Source organism: Trichechus manatus, unplaced genomic scaffold (assembly GCF_000243295.1).
Source record: "Trichechus manatus latirostris isolate Lorelei unplaced genomic scaffold, TriManLat1.0 scaffold00131, whole genome shotgun sequence".
Taxonomy (NCBI): domain Eukaryota; kingdom Metazoa; phylum Chordata; class Mammalia; order Sirenia; family Trichechidae; genus Trichechus; species Trichechus manatus.
The window spans coordinates 972,523-990,004 of NW_004444067.1; the positions used below are offsets into that span (position 1 = coordinate 972,523).

At 53.8% G+C, this 17,482-nt stretch overlaps 1 protein-coding gene across 3 annotated transcripts in view; it reads right to left on the reverse strand.

Moving 5' to 3' along the window:
• Nucleotides 1-16,705, reverse strand: part of ABCB9 (ATP binding cassette subfamily B member 9) — a 22,916-nt gene extending 6,211 nt beyond the window's left edge. For 2 of the 3 annotated variants that reach the window (XM_004384977.1, XM_004384975.1), the window contains exons 1-6: nt 16,053-16,705; nt 10,188-10,302; nt 9,461-9,591; nt 8,506-8,711; nt 5,687-5,884; nt 4,112-4,240 (exon numbers count right to left, since the gene is read on the reverse strand). In XM_004384977.1, coding sequence (XP_004385034.1) covers nt 4,112-4,240; nt 5,687-5,884; nt 8,506-8,711; nt 9,461-9,591; nt 10,188-10,302; nt 16,053-16,638 — 1,365 coding nt within the window. In that variant the 5' untranslated portion in view covers nt 16,639-16,705. The remainder of the gene's footprint in view (nt 1-4,111; nt 4,241-5,686; nt 5,885-8,505; nt 8,712-9,460; nt 9,592-10,187; nt 10,303-16,052) is intronic. The other variant, XM_004384976.1, reaches the window with a different exon arrangement.
• Nucleotides 16,706-17,482: the final 777 nt, after the last annotated feature.

Sequence of the window (17,482 nt, forward strand, 5' to 3'; positions counted from 1 at the left end):
TGGGGCGGGCCTGGGGGGGGCAGAGAGATGGGGTGGCCTCGGGGGGCAGAGAGAACGAGGAAGGAGCAGTGGTTTTGGGGGAGGCGTGGTAGGCTGCGGGGGCACCCCCCAAACGAGGACAGCAATAAAGTATAATAATGCCTTCTCATGAACTCTAGACTTCCTGCAGCCATGGAGGCTGGATGAACCCCTAAAACTATGGCCGTGAGATAATCTTTAAACCTTAAACCAGAAATACGCCCTGAAGTCTTCTTAAAACCAAATGATAGCTTAGCTCAACTAATAAAGAATGTCTGCCTTAAGCATTACGCTCTTTTAAGAATTATCTATATGAGATCAAATTGACAGCAGCAACTCAGAAGGTTAGATAACACAGGGCAGAGCCCTACGTTGATGGGGGAGGAACAACTCAGAAAAGGAGGATGAGAATGGTTGGTTAATCGACCTCACTGAATTGCACGTGTAGAAACGGTTGAATCGGTGTCTGTTTCACTGGGTATATTCCCAACACCACCACTAACAAAAGAAACAAACAAATAATGCTGTTGGGCAGAGCACGCTGGGAGCGGCGCCTCACCATCCTCCACAGCACCCAGCAAAGGAGGTGTGATCACTCCAACAAGGAAACGGAAGAACAGAGAGCTTATACCGACCACAGCGGGAATGTTGCAGAACAGGCATCGAGCAGCAGCCCTTCAGCTTTCCCAGCACTTTTTAATTCCAGTTTTAAAAACAGTTCCGAATTTATATCATATATAAATACAATCTCCTAGTGTAAGAATACAAACAATCTGAATATGACTACTATCAATGGGTAATTTTCTACATGCTACGTGGAGTCCCTAGGTGGTATAAATGGTTAACGTGCCCAGCTGCTAACCAAAACGTTGGAGGTTCGAGGCCACCCAGAGGTGCCTCGGAAGAAAGGCCTGGTGATCTACTTTTGAAAGCTCACAGCCATTAAAAACACAGTGGAGCACAGCTCTACTCTGACACACATGGGGTTGCCATGAGTCAGAATCGACTAGACAGCTGGTGGTTTTTACATGTTATGAGGTAGGTTCTATTATTATCTCCTTGTTACTGATGAGGAAACAGGCACAGAGAGCTCAAGTAACTTACTCCAGATCACACAGCTGGGAGACGGCAGAGCCAGGATTTGAACCCGGGCCCACCTGGCTCCTGAGTTCAAGCTCTTACGTGCTATGACTGAGGTCCTCATTTGTGAAGTGATGACAATATCAGTACCAGTGTCACCACGCTTGGAAGATGACATGTTTAATGCATACACAGCCTCACCATGGTGTCTGGCACACAGTAAGCACTCAAGACATGTAGCTGTTACTGTTGTCCTTAATATCAAGGTGGTGTGTTGTTAGGTTCTATGGAGTTGATTCTAACTCACAGCAAACCTACAGAACTGAGTAGAACTGCCCCATAGGGTTTCCAAGTCTGTAATCTTTATGGAAGCAGACTGCCACATCTTTCTCCCATGGAGCAGCTGGTAGGTTTGAACCACCAACCTTCGGTTATAAGCCAAGTGCTTAACCATTGTGCCACTAAACCAAACCCATTGCCATCGAGTCGATTCCAACTCATGGTGAGCCTATAGGACAGAGCAGGACTGCCCCATAGGGTTGCCAAGGAGCGGCTGGTGGATCCCAACTGCCGACCTTTTGGGTAGCAGCCGAGCTCTTAACCACTGTGCCACAAGGGCTCCATTGCGCCACTAGGGTTCCTTAAGATCAGGATATTATTACACCTGTCCAAAAACAAAGACAAGAAGGCAGGAAAGGACAGGAAACCTGGACAAATGGACACGGGGAAACCGAGGAGAAAAGGCAAAGGGGGAGAGTGCTGACACACTGCGGGGATTGCCACCAATGTCACACAACAATTTGTGTACAAAGTTTTGAATGAGAAACTAATTTGCGCTGTAAACTTTCACCTAGAACACAATAAAACAAAGAAAAAATTAATAAACTAAGGCAGCTTTTTCAGAGTGAAAAAAAGATATCATTATTAATATTCACATTATTAACACTAAGATCTAAGAATTGTCTACAAGTTGCCCTTCATGCTCCCTGAACCCTAACCCTAACCCTAACCCCGGCTCACACAGCTCCGTCTCGTCCTTTGAACTCCTGCCCAGTATTTCACAGTAGATATTCTACATCTGGAATATGGACGTACCAAATGTATCCGATCCCGATCCCTGACCAGTGGGCATCTAAACTTGTTTGAATGTGTCCCTATTGTGAACAATGCTGTCCTGAACATCCCTGCACGTGCACCTTGGCCGCTTGAGTTAGGCTTGTATCGGGGGAAGACAGCCCTCAGTGAGTGCAGGCCGTGAGACAGGGGCATACTCTGCTGACCACGCTATCTAATTTTAATCTTGATTCTAGACTAACAGCTATGTTTTTGAGAAAAGCATGTTTTTCCTGGGCAGTCAAAACCAGGATGTGAAACCACGTGCCCCGAGGGGTCTTGACCAAGTGACCATCTGCACCCCTGAAAAATACACGGACTCAGGAAGAGGGTTGTCTGGGTGCCGTTGCCAACGAGACATTTTTGCAAAATAGACAAAGAAAATACACTTAAGCATCTTGTGACCGTGACGTAGCATCCTGTGAAACTATCTGTAATCACTAATTGCACTATCAATAATCAGTAACCAATCAGAGAGTGATTATTACACTATCCACTGATTTTCCTGTAATTGCCCCCCACCCCATGGTTTGGTTCCTCTTTCTACCCCAGAAGAATACTCATGTGATGAAACTGCCCTGAGACTACCTGGTTCCCTCTTCTATGGGCTACACCGCTCCCCAGTTGCAATTGTCTGAAACCCTTAACAAACCTCTCTGTTTTACCTTGAAATGGCATTCAAGTTTTTCTCTACAACAGGATTTCTGAAGCATGGATCCCTAGAGGCAGAATCGCTGGGTCAAATAAGGCTGCACTGTGACTCTGAAGCAATGAGCCCCGGTGGCGTAGTGGTTAAAGCTCTCGGCTCCCAATCGAAAGGTCAGAGGTTAGAACCCACCGGCTGTTCCGCGGGGGAAAGATGGGGCAGTCTGCTTCCGTAGAGATTTACAGCCTTGGAAACCCTATGGGGCAGTTCTACTCTGCCCTATAGGGTCGCTATCAGTCGGAATCAACTCCACAGTGCACAAAGGCCCAACCTCCAAAGGCCTGAAGGGTTGGCGTGGGCGCTGACCAGAGAATCAACACCCCAACTCCAAGCTAAGCTCGAACAGTGACTGTTGTGGCTGATGTGTGAGCCCTCCAGTCCTCAGGTGAACGGCTCAGAGGTGTGTGCTCCACTCTGTCCCCTGAGGTTCCCACAGTGGTACCAGGCTCAGAAATGCACCCGTGTTGATGTCCTTCCCTTCACCCCCGACCCGTGTTTCCTGGGGTCACCTCTCAACTGAATCAGCTGCACCTGACTCCTATCTCAGCATCTGCTTTTGGGGGGCCCCAAACAAAGACATAATCTACAACAACCCTTGCTTTTTCCGTGGTGCTACTCCTCCAGTAAAGAAGCCCTGGTGGCGCAACAGCCAAGTGCTCAACAGCTAACCAAAAGGTTGGTGGTTCGAACTCACCCAGTGGCTCTGCCTGAGAAAAGACCTGGCAATCTGCTCCCGTAAAGATTTCAGCCTAGAAAACCCTCTGTGACAGTTCTACTCTGTCACAAGGGGTCACTATAAGTCGAAAATTGACCCAGCACCTAACAACAACAAACTCTTTCAGTGGGTTACAGTAAAGTCGGATGCATTTGGCTTTGAACCCAGTTCCTCTACATGATTTCGTAGGCAGTCACTCCACCTCTGAGCCTCAGCTTCCTTTTCTGAGAAATAGGAATCTCAACAGCACTCAGACTTGTCACAGAGTTTTTATGAGCATTTCCTGAAATAACTTTTGTCACTGGCCCTCTGCTTGAGAAAAGGAGCTGCTGTTACTCGTCAGTATCACTGTCGTTCTTGGTACGATGACTGTTCTCTCCCCTTCCTACCTGAGAGAGAAATGTCGCCTCCCTCGGCCCTCCCTGGAGCACCCCCGCCCTGCTCAGACACCCCCCTCCTCCCCAAGTTGGCCCCCTCACCTCCATACAGTCTCCCAGGACAAACTCGTAGATGATGAAGGAGATGAGGTTGCCGCTGGTCATCTGCCCCGAGATGACGAGGTGGCCCCCGTAGTAGAGAATGCTGACCTGGACCACGAGCAGCGTCAGCTGGGGGCAGAGGGAACGGGCAGGGGTTACCGGCCAGGGCTCCCTGCCCAGCCCCTTGCCCCACCTGACTGCAGGCGGAGGTCAGAGCAGCAGGGGCTGCAGCCCCCACCCACACAGTGAAACCTGGGGGGACGCCCTCCCACGTGCCTGTCTGCCCCTCACTGCCCCCATCCTGGAGCATTTTCCTACAAGGGCCCCCAGCTGGAACAGGCTGTGGGCCAGGCTGGAAAACAAGGCTTTCTTTGTCAGGCCCTGGCTCACGCACACCACTCTCAGCTCCTGAGCTAGACCAAGCCGGAGCTATTATTCCTCCCCCTGAGCTGAGAAAAGGGAGACTCAGAGAGGTCGAGGGCACTGTCTAAGGTCACACAGCAGGGCAGGAGGACAAAGTTCCGTGAGGGAGGGGCTGTCTTGGGCATCCTGCCTCTGTCTGGCGCAGTACCTGGGAGGGGCGCACAATCTCCGGACCCACGGCCACTTGCTCAGGTCCCTGTTGGCCCCTCCCCAAGCACAGCCCCCCGATGCGGGATCAGAACCAGACCACACGTGACTCCCTGCACACTACCAAAGGTCCCCCTCCCAGGGGATGGATGGTGAAAGGCTTGGCTATTGGAGCTGGATTTCCTCCCCCTTCTCCTCCTTGGCTGGGTACTTTGGGGGTAGCCTGTCCCAGGGGGACTCAGAGATCCCAGCGCCCTGGTTCCCATGCAGACCGCCAGCTCCTTCCTCCCCTAAACTCCAAACCCTCCCCACCCCTACCCCAGCTCTTCCCAGGATCCCATTTGCAGGCGTGGCCGGTGGGACAGTGCCAAGCTCGGAGGCCCTCTGTTCTCCAAGGAGGGGCTGTGGCTCTCCTCCAGAGAGCCAGCTGGATGCTCTAGTGGGGTGTGGCTGTGACTCGGGACCTACCAGGATCTGAAAAGCCGGCCCTCCCCACTTGGCAGGGACACTTCCCCAGCTGGGAAGGAGCTCCCACCCCGCACGCCACCCCAGACGAGGGGAAGAGGAGGCCGCCTGGGAGGGAATTCTCTTTCAGAAAGACTCACCTTGAATGAGCAGGAAGCTGGGGCCAAATGAGGTCCAGGGCAGCCAGCTGGACACCCACACGCAGGGACCTGGGCTGGTGTCCCACATGAAGGGATCCCCATCTTGGCAGCCCGTCCCAGGCCGAGGCATGTACCCTGCTGCCCCAGATGTCCCCCGCTGCCCCAGACGTCCCCTGCTGCCCCAGACGTCCCCTGCTGCCCTAGACGTCCCCCGCTGCCCCAGACGTCCCCCGCTGCCCCAGACGTCCCCCGCTGCCCCAGACATCCCCCGCTGCCCCAGACATCCCCCCCTGCCCTAGACGTCCCCTGCTGCCCCAGATGTCCCCCGCTGCCCTAGACATCCCCTGCTGCCCCAGATGTCCCCCGCTGCCCTAGACGTCCCCTGCTGCCCCAGACGTACTCCGCTGCCCCAGACGTAGTAGGTGTAGGCGGCCGCCTCCTTCCTGTTGAGGTTGTACACCTGCTGCAGCTTGCGTGAGTACACCTCGGCCTCCTCCTCCTCGTTGGCGAAGCTCCGGACGGTCTTCATGGCACTGATGGTCTCCTCGGCGGTGCTGCTGGCCCGGGCCAGGGCACTCTGGACCTCCTTGGACAGCCTCTGTGAGCGGGGGGAGGGATGGGGCAGGAGAGCCCAGAACAAACAGCTTCTCCATCTGCCTGGGCCCCTGGGCCTCTCTGGGCTTTTCCACCCTTAGTTGGTGCCAGCTGTAGGCAGGGAGACCCAGGGACTAAAGGACAAGACCCAGATTTTCTTTCCCCTCCCAATCTCCTTCTAGTTCCATCACACACACTCAGAGTGTGGATTCTCGCTGGGTCCTGGGGAGTGACAGCTCCAGCTCCTGAGAGAAGGGCTGATCACCAAGCCACCTCTGGTACTCAAAGCAGGCTATTCACGCACATAAAGTTTCCAGTAATTACCTCAGAAGAGACTTTATACCTGAGCCTGTGCAGGTGTGAGAGCAGGGATGCCCTGTACAGGTGTTCAGGTTGCACACTGTACAAGGAATGCCAAATACTAAGGGGGCGCCATATCTAGCATCAACATACACTAAATTATATGACAGCCTAAGGGTTGGTATGGAGATTCCAGAACTCCCAGCCAACTTCTGGATGGTGGCAGAAACTGGCTGGCACTAAGTGTGTATAACCAGGAGTATTCAGCTAAGAAGTGGTCCCAAGTGTGTGCCCACCAGGGTTCTGGAAGTGGGCCCTGGGCAGAGCCCTGATAGTTAACACACTCAGGCTCTCACACCAGCTGGGAAGGCTGCCCGCGGCCAGATGGGGCATGCACAGGTGCATCCCATGAGAGCGCGTCACGCCCAGGCCATCAGAAGCGTGCCGTGTGTCCCGCATACCACGAGGAGCCAGGCCGTGCCCTGACTCATGTCTGGCGTAGGCAGTGTGTGTGCCTTGTGGCCATGACTCAACCCACCCAGGTAGGGGTGAAAAACACAGATAGACCTTCCTTGAGGCTCCACCCAGCTGATCCTGAAGGCAGGGTCTGAGGTGTGTACAGAGGTGGGGGGTGACAGGTCTCCTGGACTCCCTGTCCCGGGCCCTGGGGCTGGCAGGAAGGCAGGCAGGAAGGGTGGGGCAGGGCAGAGGAAAGTAAACAGGGCTCGGACTCCAAGGGATATATTTACTTTTTCTACTCAGCGAGGAAACCCGCGGCCCCGCAGTGCGGGGAGAGGCCCCTCCTGCATGGCTGGGGAAGGCCACACAGTGGGTTATGGAGAGTGGGTTCACTCTTGGACTAGGTGAGAGATGGCCCTTTCCTCCCTCTTCACGAGTCTCAGATTAGAGGCACCAAGGGACCTGGCATACCGGGGGGCGCCAATCTACTCTGCACCGCCAGCAGCTGATCTCCTGCCAAAGCCTCCTGCTCACGAGTCCCCCCCACCCACCCAGTAGGCCTGGATCACTGGGGAAGGGGCTGCCTGTCCCTGTCACGGGGCCACAGACCTGCCTGTCCGGACCCGGCCTTGGTTCCCTAGGGCTCAAGGGCACCCGCCAACCTGGGAGGAAAAGGGTGAGACAGCAGCCTGGCTCTTGGGCCCCACCCTCCCGGCAGAGACAGTGCCTGGGGGTGGCTAGAGACGACTGCAGCCCAACCATACTGCACCATGGTGGGGCCTCATTCACAGCGGCCGGAGCCACCCCCACACGGACACACAGTCTACAGGACAAGAGAGCACGTGTGCGCTGGGAGTAAAAATATAAGTCCTAAAGTCCTCGCAAAGACCTCCAGCATGTGCCCCTCGGTCCCCAGACCTCATCTCCTACCCCCATCCCCCCTACTCTGCTCCAGCCTCACTGGCCTCCTCCTGTGTATCAGTCACGCTAGCATGCTTCCACCCCGGGGCCTTTGCACGGGCTGTTCCCGCTGCCGGGAACTTGCTTCCCCAGACATCCACCTCCTTCAGGTGTTTAGGCAAATGTCACCTTCCAAAAAGATCTATTTAAAACTGCAACCACTCATCGCAACACGCCCAGCCTCTGTTCCTCACGTCATTGTTCTCCTGAGCCCTTGTCATCTTTCACTGTATTATGCACTGGTCTTTCCTTATTAAACGAGCCGTGGTGGTACAATGGTTAAGCACTCAGCTTCTAAAGTCAGTGGTTTGAACCCACCAGCCGCTCCAAGGAAGAAAAGACCTGGCGATCTGCTCCTGTAAAGACTTCACCCTAGGAAACCCTACTGGGCAGCTCTACTCTGTCACATAGGGTCACAAGGAGTTGGAATCGATGCCATGGCACCCAGCAACATCTTCACTGTTAGTGGGTTCCGCATTCACGAATTTGCCTGTTTGCTGAAAAGGCTTTTTTGCGGCCCTTTGCAAACACATGCAGGCACAGAGTAGCAAAAAATCCCCAGCCAAGGTCCGAGAAGGCTGGTTTGCTACTCGCTAATTCAGTGTTTGCGGGACTTTAGAGACAGTAAGTACTGTAATTACACTGTTGCTGTTGTTGTGACTTATTGTCTGTTTGTCCCAGTAGGATACGAGCTCCCCGAGGGCAAGGGCCTTGTCTGCTTCACTGATGCAGCCCAGTGCCTGGGACATGGTGGCTCTCAGTAAATGGTTACGGAATGCATGAATGCAGGCTGCTAAGACAGCTCAAGACGTGTCCTTCGCTACCCTCTGCGGACCCTCAATCCCTTCTCAGGGGCGCTCAGGAGGCCCTGCGCCCGCAGACCCCGCGGAGGCCAGGCGGGCCTACCTTGTAGTACTTGCCGTAGACGTCGGACACCATCATGATGATGGGGAAGCCCATGAAGGTGACCAAGGAGAGCTGCCAGGAGAGGCTGAACATGAAGGCCACCACGCCCGTGACCTTGACTGTGTTCCGCAGGAAGATGTTGATATTCTGAGAGACCAGGTCGCTGACCATGGTGGTGTCCGAGGTGAGGCGGGAGATGAGGTCCCCTGGAACACAGACACCTGGGGGCTCAGACCTCCCTCACCTTCGGGGCCGGGCGGGGGAGGAGAAAAGAACAGACACCTATCAAGGGCTACTCCGAGCCCAGCCCTTGTCAACCAGCATCCTATTTAAGCCTCACCATGCCCCACTTTACAGAGGAGGAAGCTGAGGCTCAGAAAGGGGAAGCGGCTCAGCTGTGACAGAGCCAGAATGCATACCCAGGTCTAGGCTCTGCGTCTCCTCTCCCCTCACAGAGAAAAACAATCACAGCCACCCAGTGCCCAGAGCTGAGAGCATCACAACAATCCCAGGAGGGGGCTGCTATTGTTGTTCCCGTTTTGCAGATGAGAAGAGAGAGGCTCAGAGAGATGAAGTTCGTGAGTTGGGGAGCGAGGGCTCCAAACCAGGCTGACGCATCTCAGGGCCTGGGATCTTGGCTGGAGACTCGACCTGCCTGACACACCCGCCCTCGCCTTGCAGAGCCGGGGGTCTGAGGCTACAGGCTTAGAAGTCCTGGCCCCTGTGGTTCCTAGAGGGCTGCAGGGCAGGGCGTTGGCCCCTGCAGGGACCTTGGGCGGCCTGGCCAGGGTCCTACGGTGGCCACCGCTCAACCTAATCCAGCTCCTAGGGCTCAGGCACAGCCAGTGACCAAAACCAGCCTCCGGGAGGAAGAGCCGGGAGGGTGGAGGTTGCGCATACCTCCATTTACTTGCTCCCTGATCCCGGGTCACCCCAGGCCCCCACGAGGACCCACCTGTGCGATTCTCGTCAAAGAAGCTCGTCTCCTGGGACACTAGCGAGCGGAAGAGGCAGTTCCGGAGGCGAATGTTCAGTCTGGCAAATACGAGGGTAAAAATGCCGCCCCGAATACCTGCGGCAAATGAGCTAATTGCAGATAAGAGATGTTAAAGCACAACGTCCTTCCGACAACTGGCCACCACAACCCGGTGCCCCTCACGTGCCAGCCGGAGGGGCCCTCATGGAGCAGAGGCTGGGGCGGGGGACCCGGCCGTGAGCCCCTCTCCAGGGCGGGTGCCTCCGCAGAGTGTCCCTCCATCCCAGTTGGAGCCCCCGCGGTGAGGGTGAAGGGGCAGTGTGAGCCGGGAAGGGTGTGACCCACTGGGAGTGACCCAGTGACCCAAATCAGCCAGCCAGACCCCTCTCCCTTCCAGAAGAACTGCACAGCCAAGGCCCATCCTTGCTGCAGGCCCAGATGCCTGCTCGTGAAACAGCCCTGGGGGGCCCTCGAGGATAAGCCATTTATAGGGACAAGAAGCTTGGCTGCTGGGCCCGGGCTCTCGGGCTCGGCCCCACCAAATGGACTGGGTCCTGAGCTGGTTTGGGAGCTGGCTGCCACAGTGATGGGCTGAGGGACAGGCCCGCCGGGGGCGTTTCTCGGGCCTCCTTGGCCCATTCTCCTTAGGAGCTGGCCCCCTCACCGCCCCCGCCATGGAGCAGGGCAGGGGGCTGCGAGCTGCTACCTGCCAATGGCCAGCAGACACAAGATGATGACAGCCGTGCTGAACTGCTCCATGCTCTTCTGGATGACGATGCCGTCAATGGCCCGGCCCGTGTAGTATGGCAGGAAGGTCTCACCTGCAAGAGACGGCGGGGTCAGGGGGCATCTGCAGCCGGGGAGCCTGGCCCCTTCCTCCAGGGGCTCAGGAAGCAACACCTCACCCCTCTGCTCACTCCACTCGTGGGATTTTTTTGGTATCCAAAATACGTTTATTGGGATGGTTTCCACTCATCTTGATTCAGGTTGCTTCTAGTGCTGCTTCTGTCTGACGGGCATCCTTCTGGAAGCCCTGCTTCTCCTCCGGTGGGCTGGCGGCCGACAATGCGGCAGCCTGGGCCTTTCACAGCCATGAAGCTGGATTACGGATGGCTCTGTGCCCGTCCCTCTTCTTGGGCTCCCTTCTCCTCTGCAGAGGGCTTCAGGGATCCTTTGCGAGAGGCACGTTTGCGTGGGGAGGTCAGCACCTCCGGAAAGTGACCGATGGATGTTTTCTCTTGGCCAACTCCTGCTTCTCACCATGGTGGGGGGCCCCTACTGCTCAACAGCCCCCTCTTTTTAAAAAGAATTTTTAATTATTTTTTTAATGCTCCCTTCTTTTCTGAGAACAGGAACACAGGAATCACTGGGTCCTGCATCCAAACAGACTGGGCTTTCTTACTGGTAACGGCACCAGGCACTGTATGCACAGAGCTAAGGAAGGGCTTCGCGCACCATGGCTTACCTGCTTCATGCCCACATCCGGCAGTCGGCCTGCATGCCCCCACCTTACAGGTGAGGAGAGAGGGGCTGAGAAGGTGGGGTGAGCTTCTCAGGCCACACGGCCTGGCAGCTGTGGCCAGAGATGACGTCACTCTTCTTGTTGGCGGGGGGTTCAAAGTCCAAATTCTAGAACCTCAGAGTGGAAGCCAAGGAATGCCAGAATCGCACATGCCCTCCAGGTTGGGCACTTCACCGTCTTCCAGGTGATTTCTCACCTGTTTGTCTCATTGTACCTTCGCAACAATCCTGGGGAGGTCGGTTAAGTGGGGATTGTCCCTCACGTTTTGCAGGGGTGGAATGGGAGATCAGAGAGGCCAAGCAATATGCCCAAGGTCACACAGCAAGTGAGGGGCAGGGCCGAGACTCAAACACACACCAGCTTCCAATGTGGGGGCTCTTTCCTTGTCCCCTCCCTCCCAACAATCCAGAATGTGCCAACTCTCACCTTAGGGAAATGGTGGACATGGAATATGGAAAGCAGTCACACTAGGGTGTGTTCCCCATTTGCTCCAGAACCTGTTCTCATGATAGTTCTTCCCACAGGTGGAGTCTAGCTCTGCACTGGGCATACAGTAGGTACTCAATAAAGATCAGTGAGTGAACCCCGGCCAGCTCTGCCTGATCTGCTCAGCCCCGCCCTACGGTAAGGCGTTTCATGGGGCACTGGTGCCCTCTGCTGGCACTTGGCACTGGAGCCACTAGGTGGCAGCCTGGAGGGCCTTCGTCCCCAGGGTCCTTGGTTAGATGAGGTCTCTGGCCATGCTGCTCAGTTCTACCCTAGCTGAAGTCCTGCCTGAGCTTACCCACAGGGAAGAAAGGGGCATCAATCTGATTCCCAGCAAGCACCGACGATGAGATAACCAGCCCTTACTGGGTGCTGGGCGCTGTGCTAGGCAGGTTATGCAAACTCTCTTGTCGAATCTGCACAAGAACCATGTGAAAATACCCAATCTGTCAGCAAATCCTGCGGCTCCACCTTGCAAATATTTCCAGAAGCCAACCGTTTTCACGGCTTCCACTGCCCCCACCCTGGTCCAAGTAGCCAGTCTCACTTGGACCATCTCCACGGCCAACTCCGGGTTCTCCCTGCTGCCGCCTTGTCCCCCCGATCAGCCTGTCCTCCACACAGCAGACTGCATGATCCTGGTAAACTTAAGTCACGTCTCATCACGCTGTAGCTCAAAAAACGGCCCCCATCTGATCCAGCGTACAAGTCAGCGGCTCCCGACGCCCTGCAGGATTGGGCTTCCGTGACCAATCTAACTTCAGCTCCTTCTCTGCCCCCTCACTCATGCTGCCCCAGCCACATGGGCCTCCTTGCTGCTCCTTTAACAGCCAGGCACCTTCCTGCCTCAGGACCCTTGCACGGACGTTCCCTCTGCTTGGTGGGCTCATCCCACAGATACCTGCTCCCTCACCTCCTTCAAGTCTCAACTGCCACCCAGTAACCCTATTGGTTTGGTATTATTACTCTCCCCATTTTCCAGGTGAGAAAACTGAGGCTTTAGGTTAAGTAACTTGCCTAAGTTTATGCAGTTGGGTTGCCATGAAATCCATATTAAAGTATCTCAATTTAATAGGATATTATGCTATTTCAGCTATAATGCTGGCAGCTACGCCACTGGTATTTCAAATACTAGCAGGTTCACCTATGGTGAACTAAGACAGACTAGGAAGAAAGGCCTGGCAACCTACTTCTGAAAATTGGCCAATGAAAACCTTACACATCATAACAGAGCACTGTCCAGTATAGTGCTGGAAGATGAGCAGCCTAGGTTGGAAGGCACTCAAAATACACAGAGGCCACAACAACGGACTAGCGCACACCAACAATTGTGACGATGGCACAGGACCAAGCAACGTTCTGTTCTGTTGTCCATGGGGTCACCGTGAGTCAGCGCCGACTGGATGGCAACTAACGGCAATACAATTTACCAGGAGATACTCAACATTAAAATTGTAACCTTTTTTTCCCAATGGCAGTTTTCTTTTAGATTATGAGGGTACAGGAACTCCTGGGTCCTACTGGATGCCTGGTTATCGGAAAATAACGATTAACAGTCACAATGTCTAATGTTTATTAGGCACTTAGTTTTGCCAGGAGCCATACTTCGTTTCGTTTAATTCTCACAACAACCTGACGGAGCCCCCATTTCACAGGATGGGAAACTGAGTCTTGGCCAGGTTAGGTAATCAGCCGAACGTCATCAGTAACATCGGGGGCCCAAGCCTCAAGTACAGTCCCTCAACCTTGCTGCACTCCTGCAGGCTGGGAAGTTGGTGGTATTTTAGGATGTCGGAACTTCCTGGGCATATACCAAGTGACCACAGGGCCTGAGCAGGCAGGGGAAATGAGGTCAGGAGGTGATGTGTGGCCTCATAGGCAGCACGGCCATTCACTCAGGCAGCAAGCCTGCTCTGGGCTGGATGTGGGAGGCTAGGGCGAGTCAGGCCTGGTCCCTGCCCCTGGTAGAGGAGGCTGGAGGGTGGATGGGTGATTTTCATGTTATCTGTGCTATAGCTGAGAGGCAGACAAAGGGCCACAGTTGCTATATCTGAGAAGGCGTCCCCAAGGAGAGGGTCCCTTGGGCCTTGAAGCAGAGTAGGAGAAACTGGTTAAAAGGAAGGGGTCTTCCCAATACTCACCAAACCAGAAAACCAACCCCACTGTCATCAAGTCGATTCCAACTCATAGCGACCTGATAAGACAGAGCAGAACTGCTCCATGGGGTTTCCAAGACTGTAAAATCTTTATGGCTGGTAGGTTCAAACTGCTGACCTTTTGGTTAGCAGCCAAGTGCTTTAACTACTGTGCCACCAGGGCTCCTCCAACACTCACAGCCACTGATACTTATTAGGAACTTCCTTTGTGCTGGAGCTGTTTGAGGTGTCATACTCATATTAGCTCACTCAGCCTCACAACCACCCAAAGCGATGGGTACTGTTATTATGCCCATTTTAGAGACAAGGAGATTGAGACGTAGAGAGGTTAAGTAACTTGCCCCAAACCACACAGCCGTTAAGGGGCCAGGACTTAGGGGTGGAGGGGGGTAATGAGAGGGAAGGGGCTGCAGGCCCAGGGCCAGCCCTGGCGTTCACTCGAGCTCTTTGAGAACATTCTAGCTTTGTAACTACCCCAAGCCTCTGTCCCTGCAAGTAAAGAATTTACAAACTCCTAACAGCTAACGTCCCTGAGTACTTACCATGGCATGCCAAAGTCTATCCTTAATCCTTCTCCTATCTGATTTTATTCACGCTTTACTACGCTACAGAACAAGAACTCTAGCAAGCTCCGTTTCACAGAAGAGGAAACCAAGGGTCGGGAAGGTTGGAGAACTTGGTCAAGGCCACACAGCTGGGGAAGGAGCAGGACCTGGGATTTGAACCCAGGAACCCGTGGAGTTTCCTTCCCATCCATATTGCTGGAGTGGGGCTTTCAAACCGTTTGGACTAGACCCACAGGGACAAATACATTTTATGTCACGAGACAGAACACACTTGTACCCGTGCATACATAACGAAAATAAAAGTTTTGTGAGACAATACTTAACCTTACCCCAGGCAATATACTCTGGTGCTTTCTATTCTAGTCTAGTTCATTGCAAAAAAACGCTTTTCACCCAGCGGTCCCACCTCCAGAAGTTTGTTCTCCAGATACATGTATATCGTATGACACGTGTATGTTGTTAGGTACTGTCGAGTCGATTGAGACTCATAGCAACCCCATGTGACAGACTGGAAACGCCCCATAGGGTTTCCTAGACTGTGATCTTTTTTAAAAAAATATTTGTTGTTGTTGAGAATATACACAGCCAAAACACACACCAGTTCGTTTCTACATGTACATTTCAGTGACATAGATTACACTGTTCAAGTTGTACAATCATTTTTACTCCCCGTTTCCGAGTTGTTCTTCCCCCATTAACATAAACTCACTGCCCCCTGAAGTTCCTATCTAATCTTTCCAGTTGCTGCTGTCAATTTGATCCCATATAGAAAGATCTTAAAAAAGCACAACGCTCAACACAGACATTCTTTACTAGTTAAGGTAAACTACTGTTCGGTTTTAAGAACACTTCAGGAGATATTTTGGTTTAAAGTTTAAAGATTATCTCAGGGCAATAGTTTTGGGGGTTCATCCAGCCCCCATGGATCCAGAAAGTCTGGATACCATGAGAATGTGAAATTCTGTTCTGCATTTTCCCCCTTTTGATCAGGATTCTTTTACAGAATCTTTGATCAAAATGTTCCTTAGGCTGGAATCTTTATGGAAGCAGATCACCAGGTCTTTCTCCCACAGAGCTGCCAGTTGCGTTCTAACTGCCAACCTTTTGGTTAGCAGCCCAGCACTTAACCGTTGTGCCACCAGGGCTCCTTATAAAATATTACAGACAAGGTTATTCAACGTAAGAGAAAGAAGACTAAAAACTACCCAAGAACAACCCAAGAGTCCATCAACAGAAGACCAACTAGATACGCTATGGCTATCCACACCATGGAAGACTACACAGCTGTGTAAAGGAATGAAGCGCCAACTGGGAAAAACCCCAGAACATGTTAAGAAAGCAAGACTCAAAACAGAGTAGAGTACGTGTAAGAGGAAGGGGAAGGAACAGATGTTCTTATTCGCTTGTAGCTGCACAAAGATACTAGGAAATAAATAAAAGTGGTTTCCTGCCTGCTTGGAGGTTTCCAGAAACTTTCCTCTAGCTAACCTAAGTGCTCCACTGCTAAATGAACGGTCAGCGGTTTGAACCCACCAACTGCTCCACAGGAGAAAAGACCTGGTAATCTGCTCCCATAAAGGTTACAGCCAAGAAGACCCTATCGGGCCGTTGTAATCTGTCACTTGGGGTGGCTATGAGTCAGAATTCACTCAATGGCACACAACAACAAAGCCCCGGGCGAGTGATCGGGGTATTCAGGGACAGAACTAGGGGCGAAACTTCCAACGTTTACCTTTGCACATCAATTTGATGTCTGAATCACGGAAGCAGAATGTTAAAAATGTAAGAGGGAGAAAGAGGTGGTCCCGTTCACGGGACCTGATTTCCAGGCCCTCACTTACCTAGTGCCGCCACAATGAGGAAGAAGGAGGCAGCCACGAGGAAGGCCATGTCGGGCTTGGTGTAGGACAGCAGCTTCTGCAGCGTGGCCCCAGACGCCTGCTCGGCCAAGCCCTCGGCCTCAGCCCCCACGCCCGCCCCTGGCTCTGGGGCCTCGGCGTCCGGCCGCACCGTGGACAGCAGCCACCAGAGCAGGAAGGAGGCGGCGAGGGAGACGTAGGTCCACACGAAGAGGGCCCAGAACCACGGGTCCTGGATGGGCCTGCGCACCTCGGAGAAGAGCAGCAGCTTGACCATGGTGTAGATGCCCACACCGAGGCACACGAGGGTGATGACCGGCCATGAGGCCCGCAGCCGCTGGGGGCCCAGGGCGCTGTTCTTGGCCACGCCGATGGTGGCCCCCAGCAGCAGACAGCTGCGGTAGAGGCAGGCTGCCCAGAGGTCCAGCACAGAGTCAAAGACATTGAAGTCACGGATGTCCTCCAGCAGGCTGCGGTCCAGGTGGCTGAGGACGTAGATGGCCGTGGTCACGCCAACGTCCATGCTCATGAAGGCCAGGGTGACCACCACTGCCTTCCACAGTCGCATCCTGCCAGCGGGGGACAGGCAGGCGCCGAGGGGTGGGCTCTAGCTCAGGGCGGGCAGGGCCATCGTCCGTGGGACGGGGTCAGACCTGTGGGGGTTGGAGCAAGCGTCAGCGTAGGGGTACAGGCTGTGTGACTCTGAGCAAGTCACTTGACATCTCTGAGCCTCAGTTTCCTCATCTGTGTAATGGCAATAATGAGAGCAGTGCTCACAAGGGGGTGGTGAAGATTCCATCCATTCCAGAATTATCGATGGAGCGCCTGCTGTGTGCAGACTCTGTTCTTTGTGTTGGGGATTTAACAATGAACAAGAATAACATAGATCCCTGCTTGCAGGCTAACATATTCCTGGTGGAGATGGATGATAAAAAAGGAAACGCCGCTGTCTGTTAAGACATACGTGCTACGGGGGAACAGTGCCCAGGAGCAGGGTGAAGGAGATGTGGGTGAGCACAATTTTAGACAGAGGAGCCAGGGAAGACCTCACTATGGAAGTAAAATCCGAGCAAGACTTGGGAGGCGAGTGAGCCCGCTACGTGGATTATCTGGGGGGAAAGCATTTTCAAAGGGCAGAACAGACAATGCCAGATCCCTGAGGCAGGAGTGGGCCCTGCGTGTCTGAGGAAGGCGAGGTGGCCCCACTGGGTCAGAGGTTAGGGGACAGGGGACAGGTCTGTCGGATGAAGTTGAGATAAGCACAAGAGTTCGCTAAGCGCTCTCTAGTTTTATTACAACAACTACTGCTGCTACTTTCTGTCAGCCTGTTTCCTCGCCTGTAAAACGCCAGCGTGAGGCTCCGTGAGGGATCGTCTGCGAAGTTCTGGGCACACGGTCTGGCACACACAGTA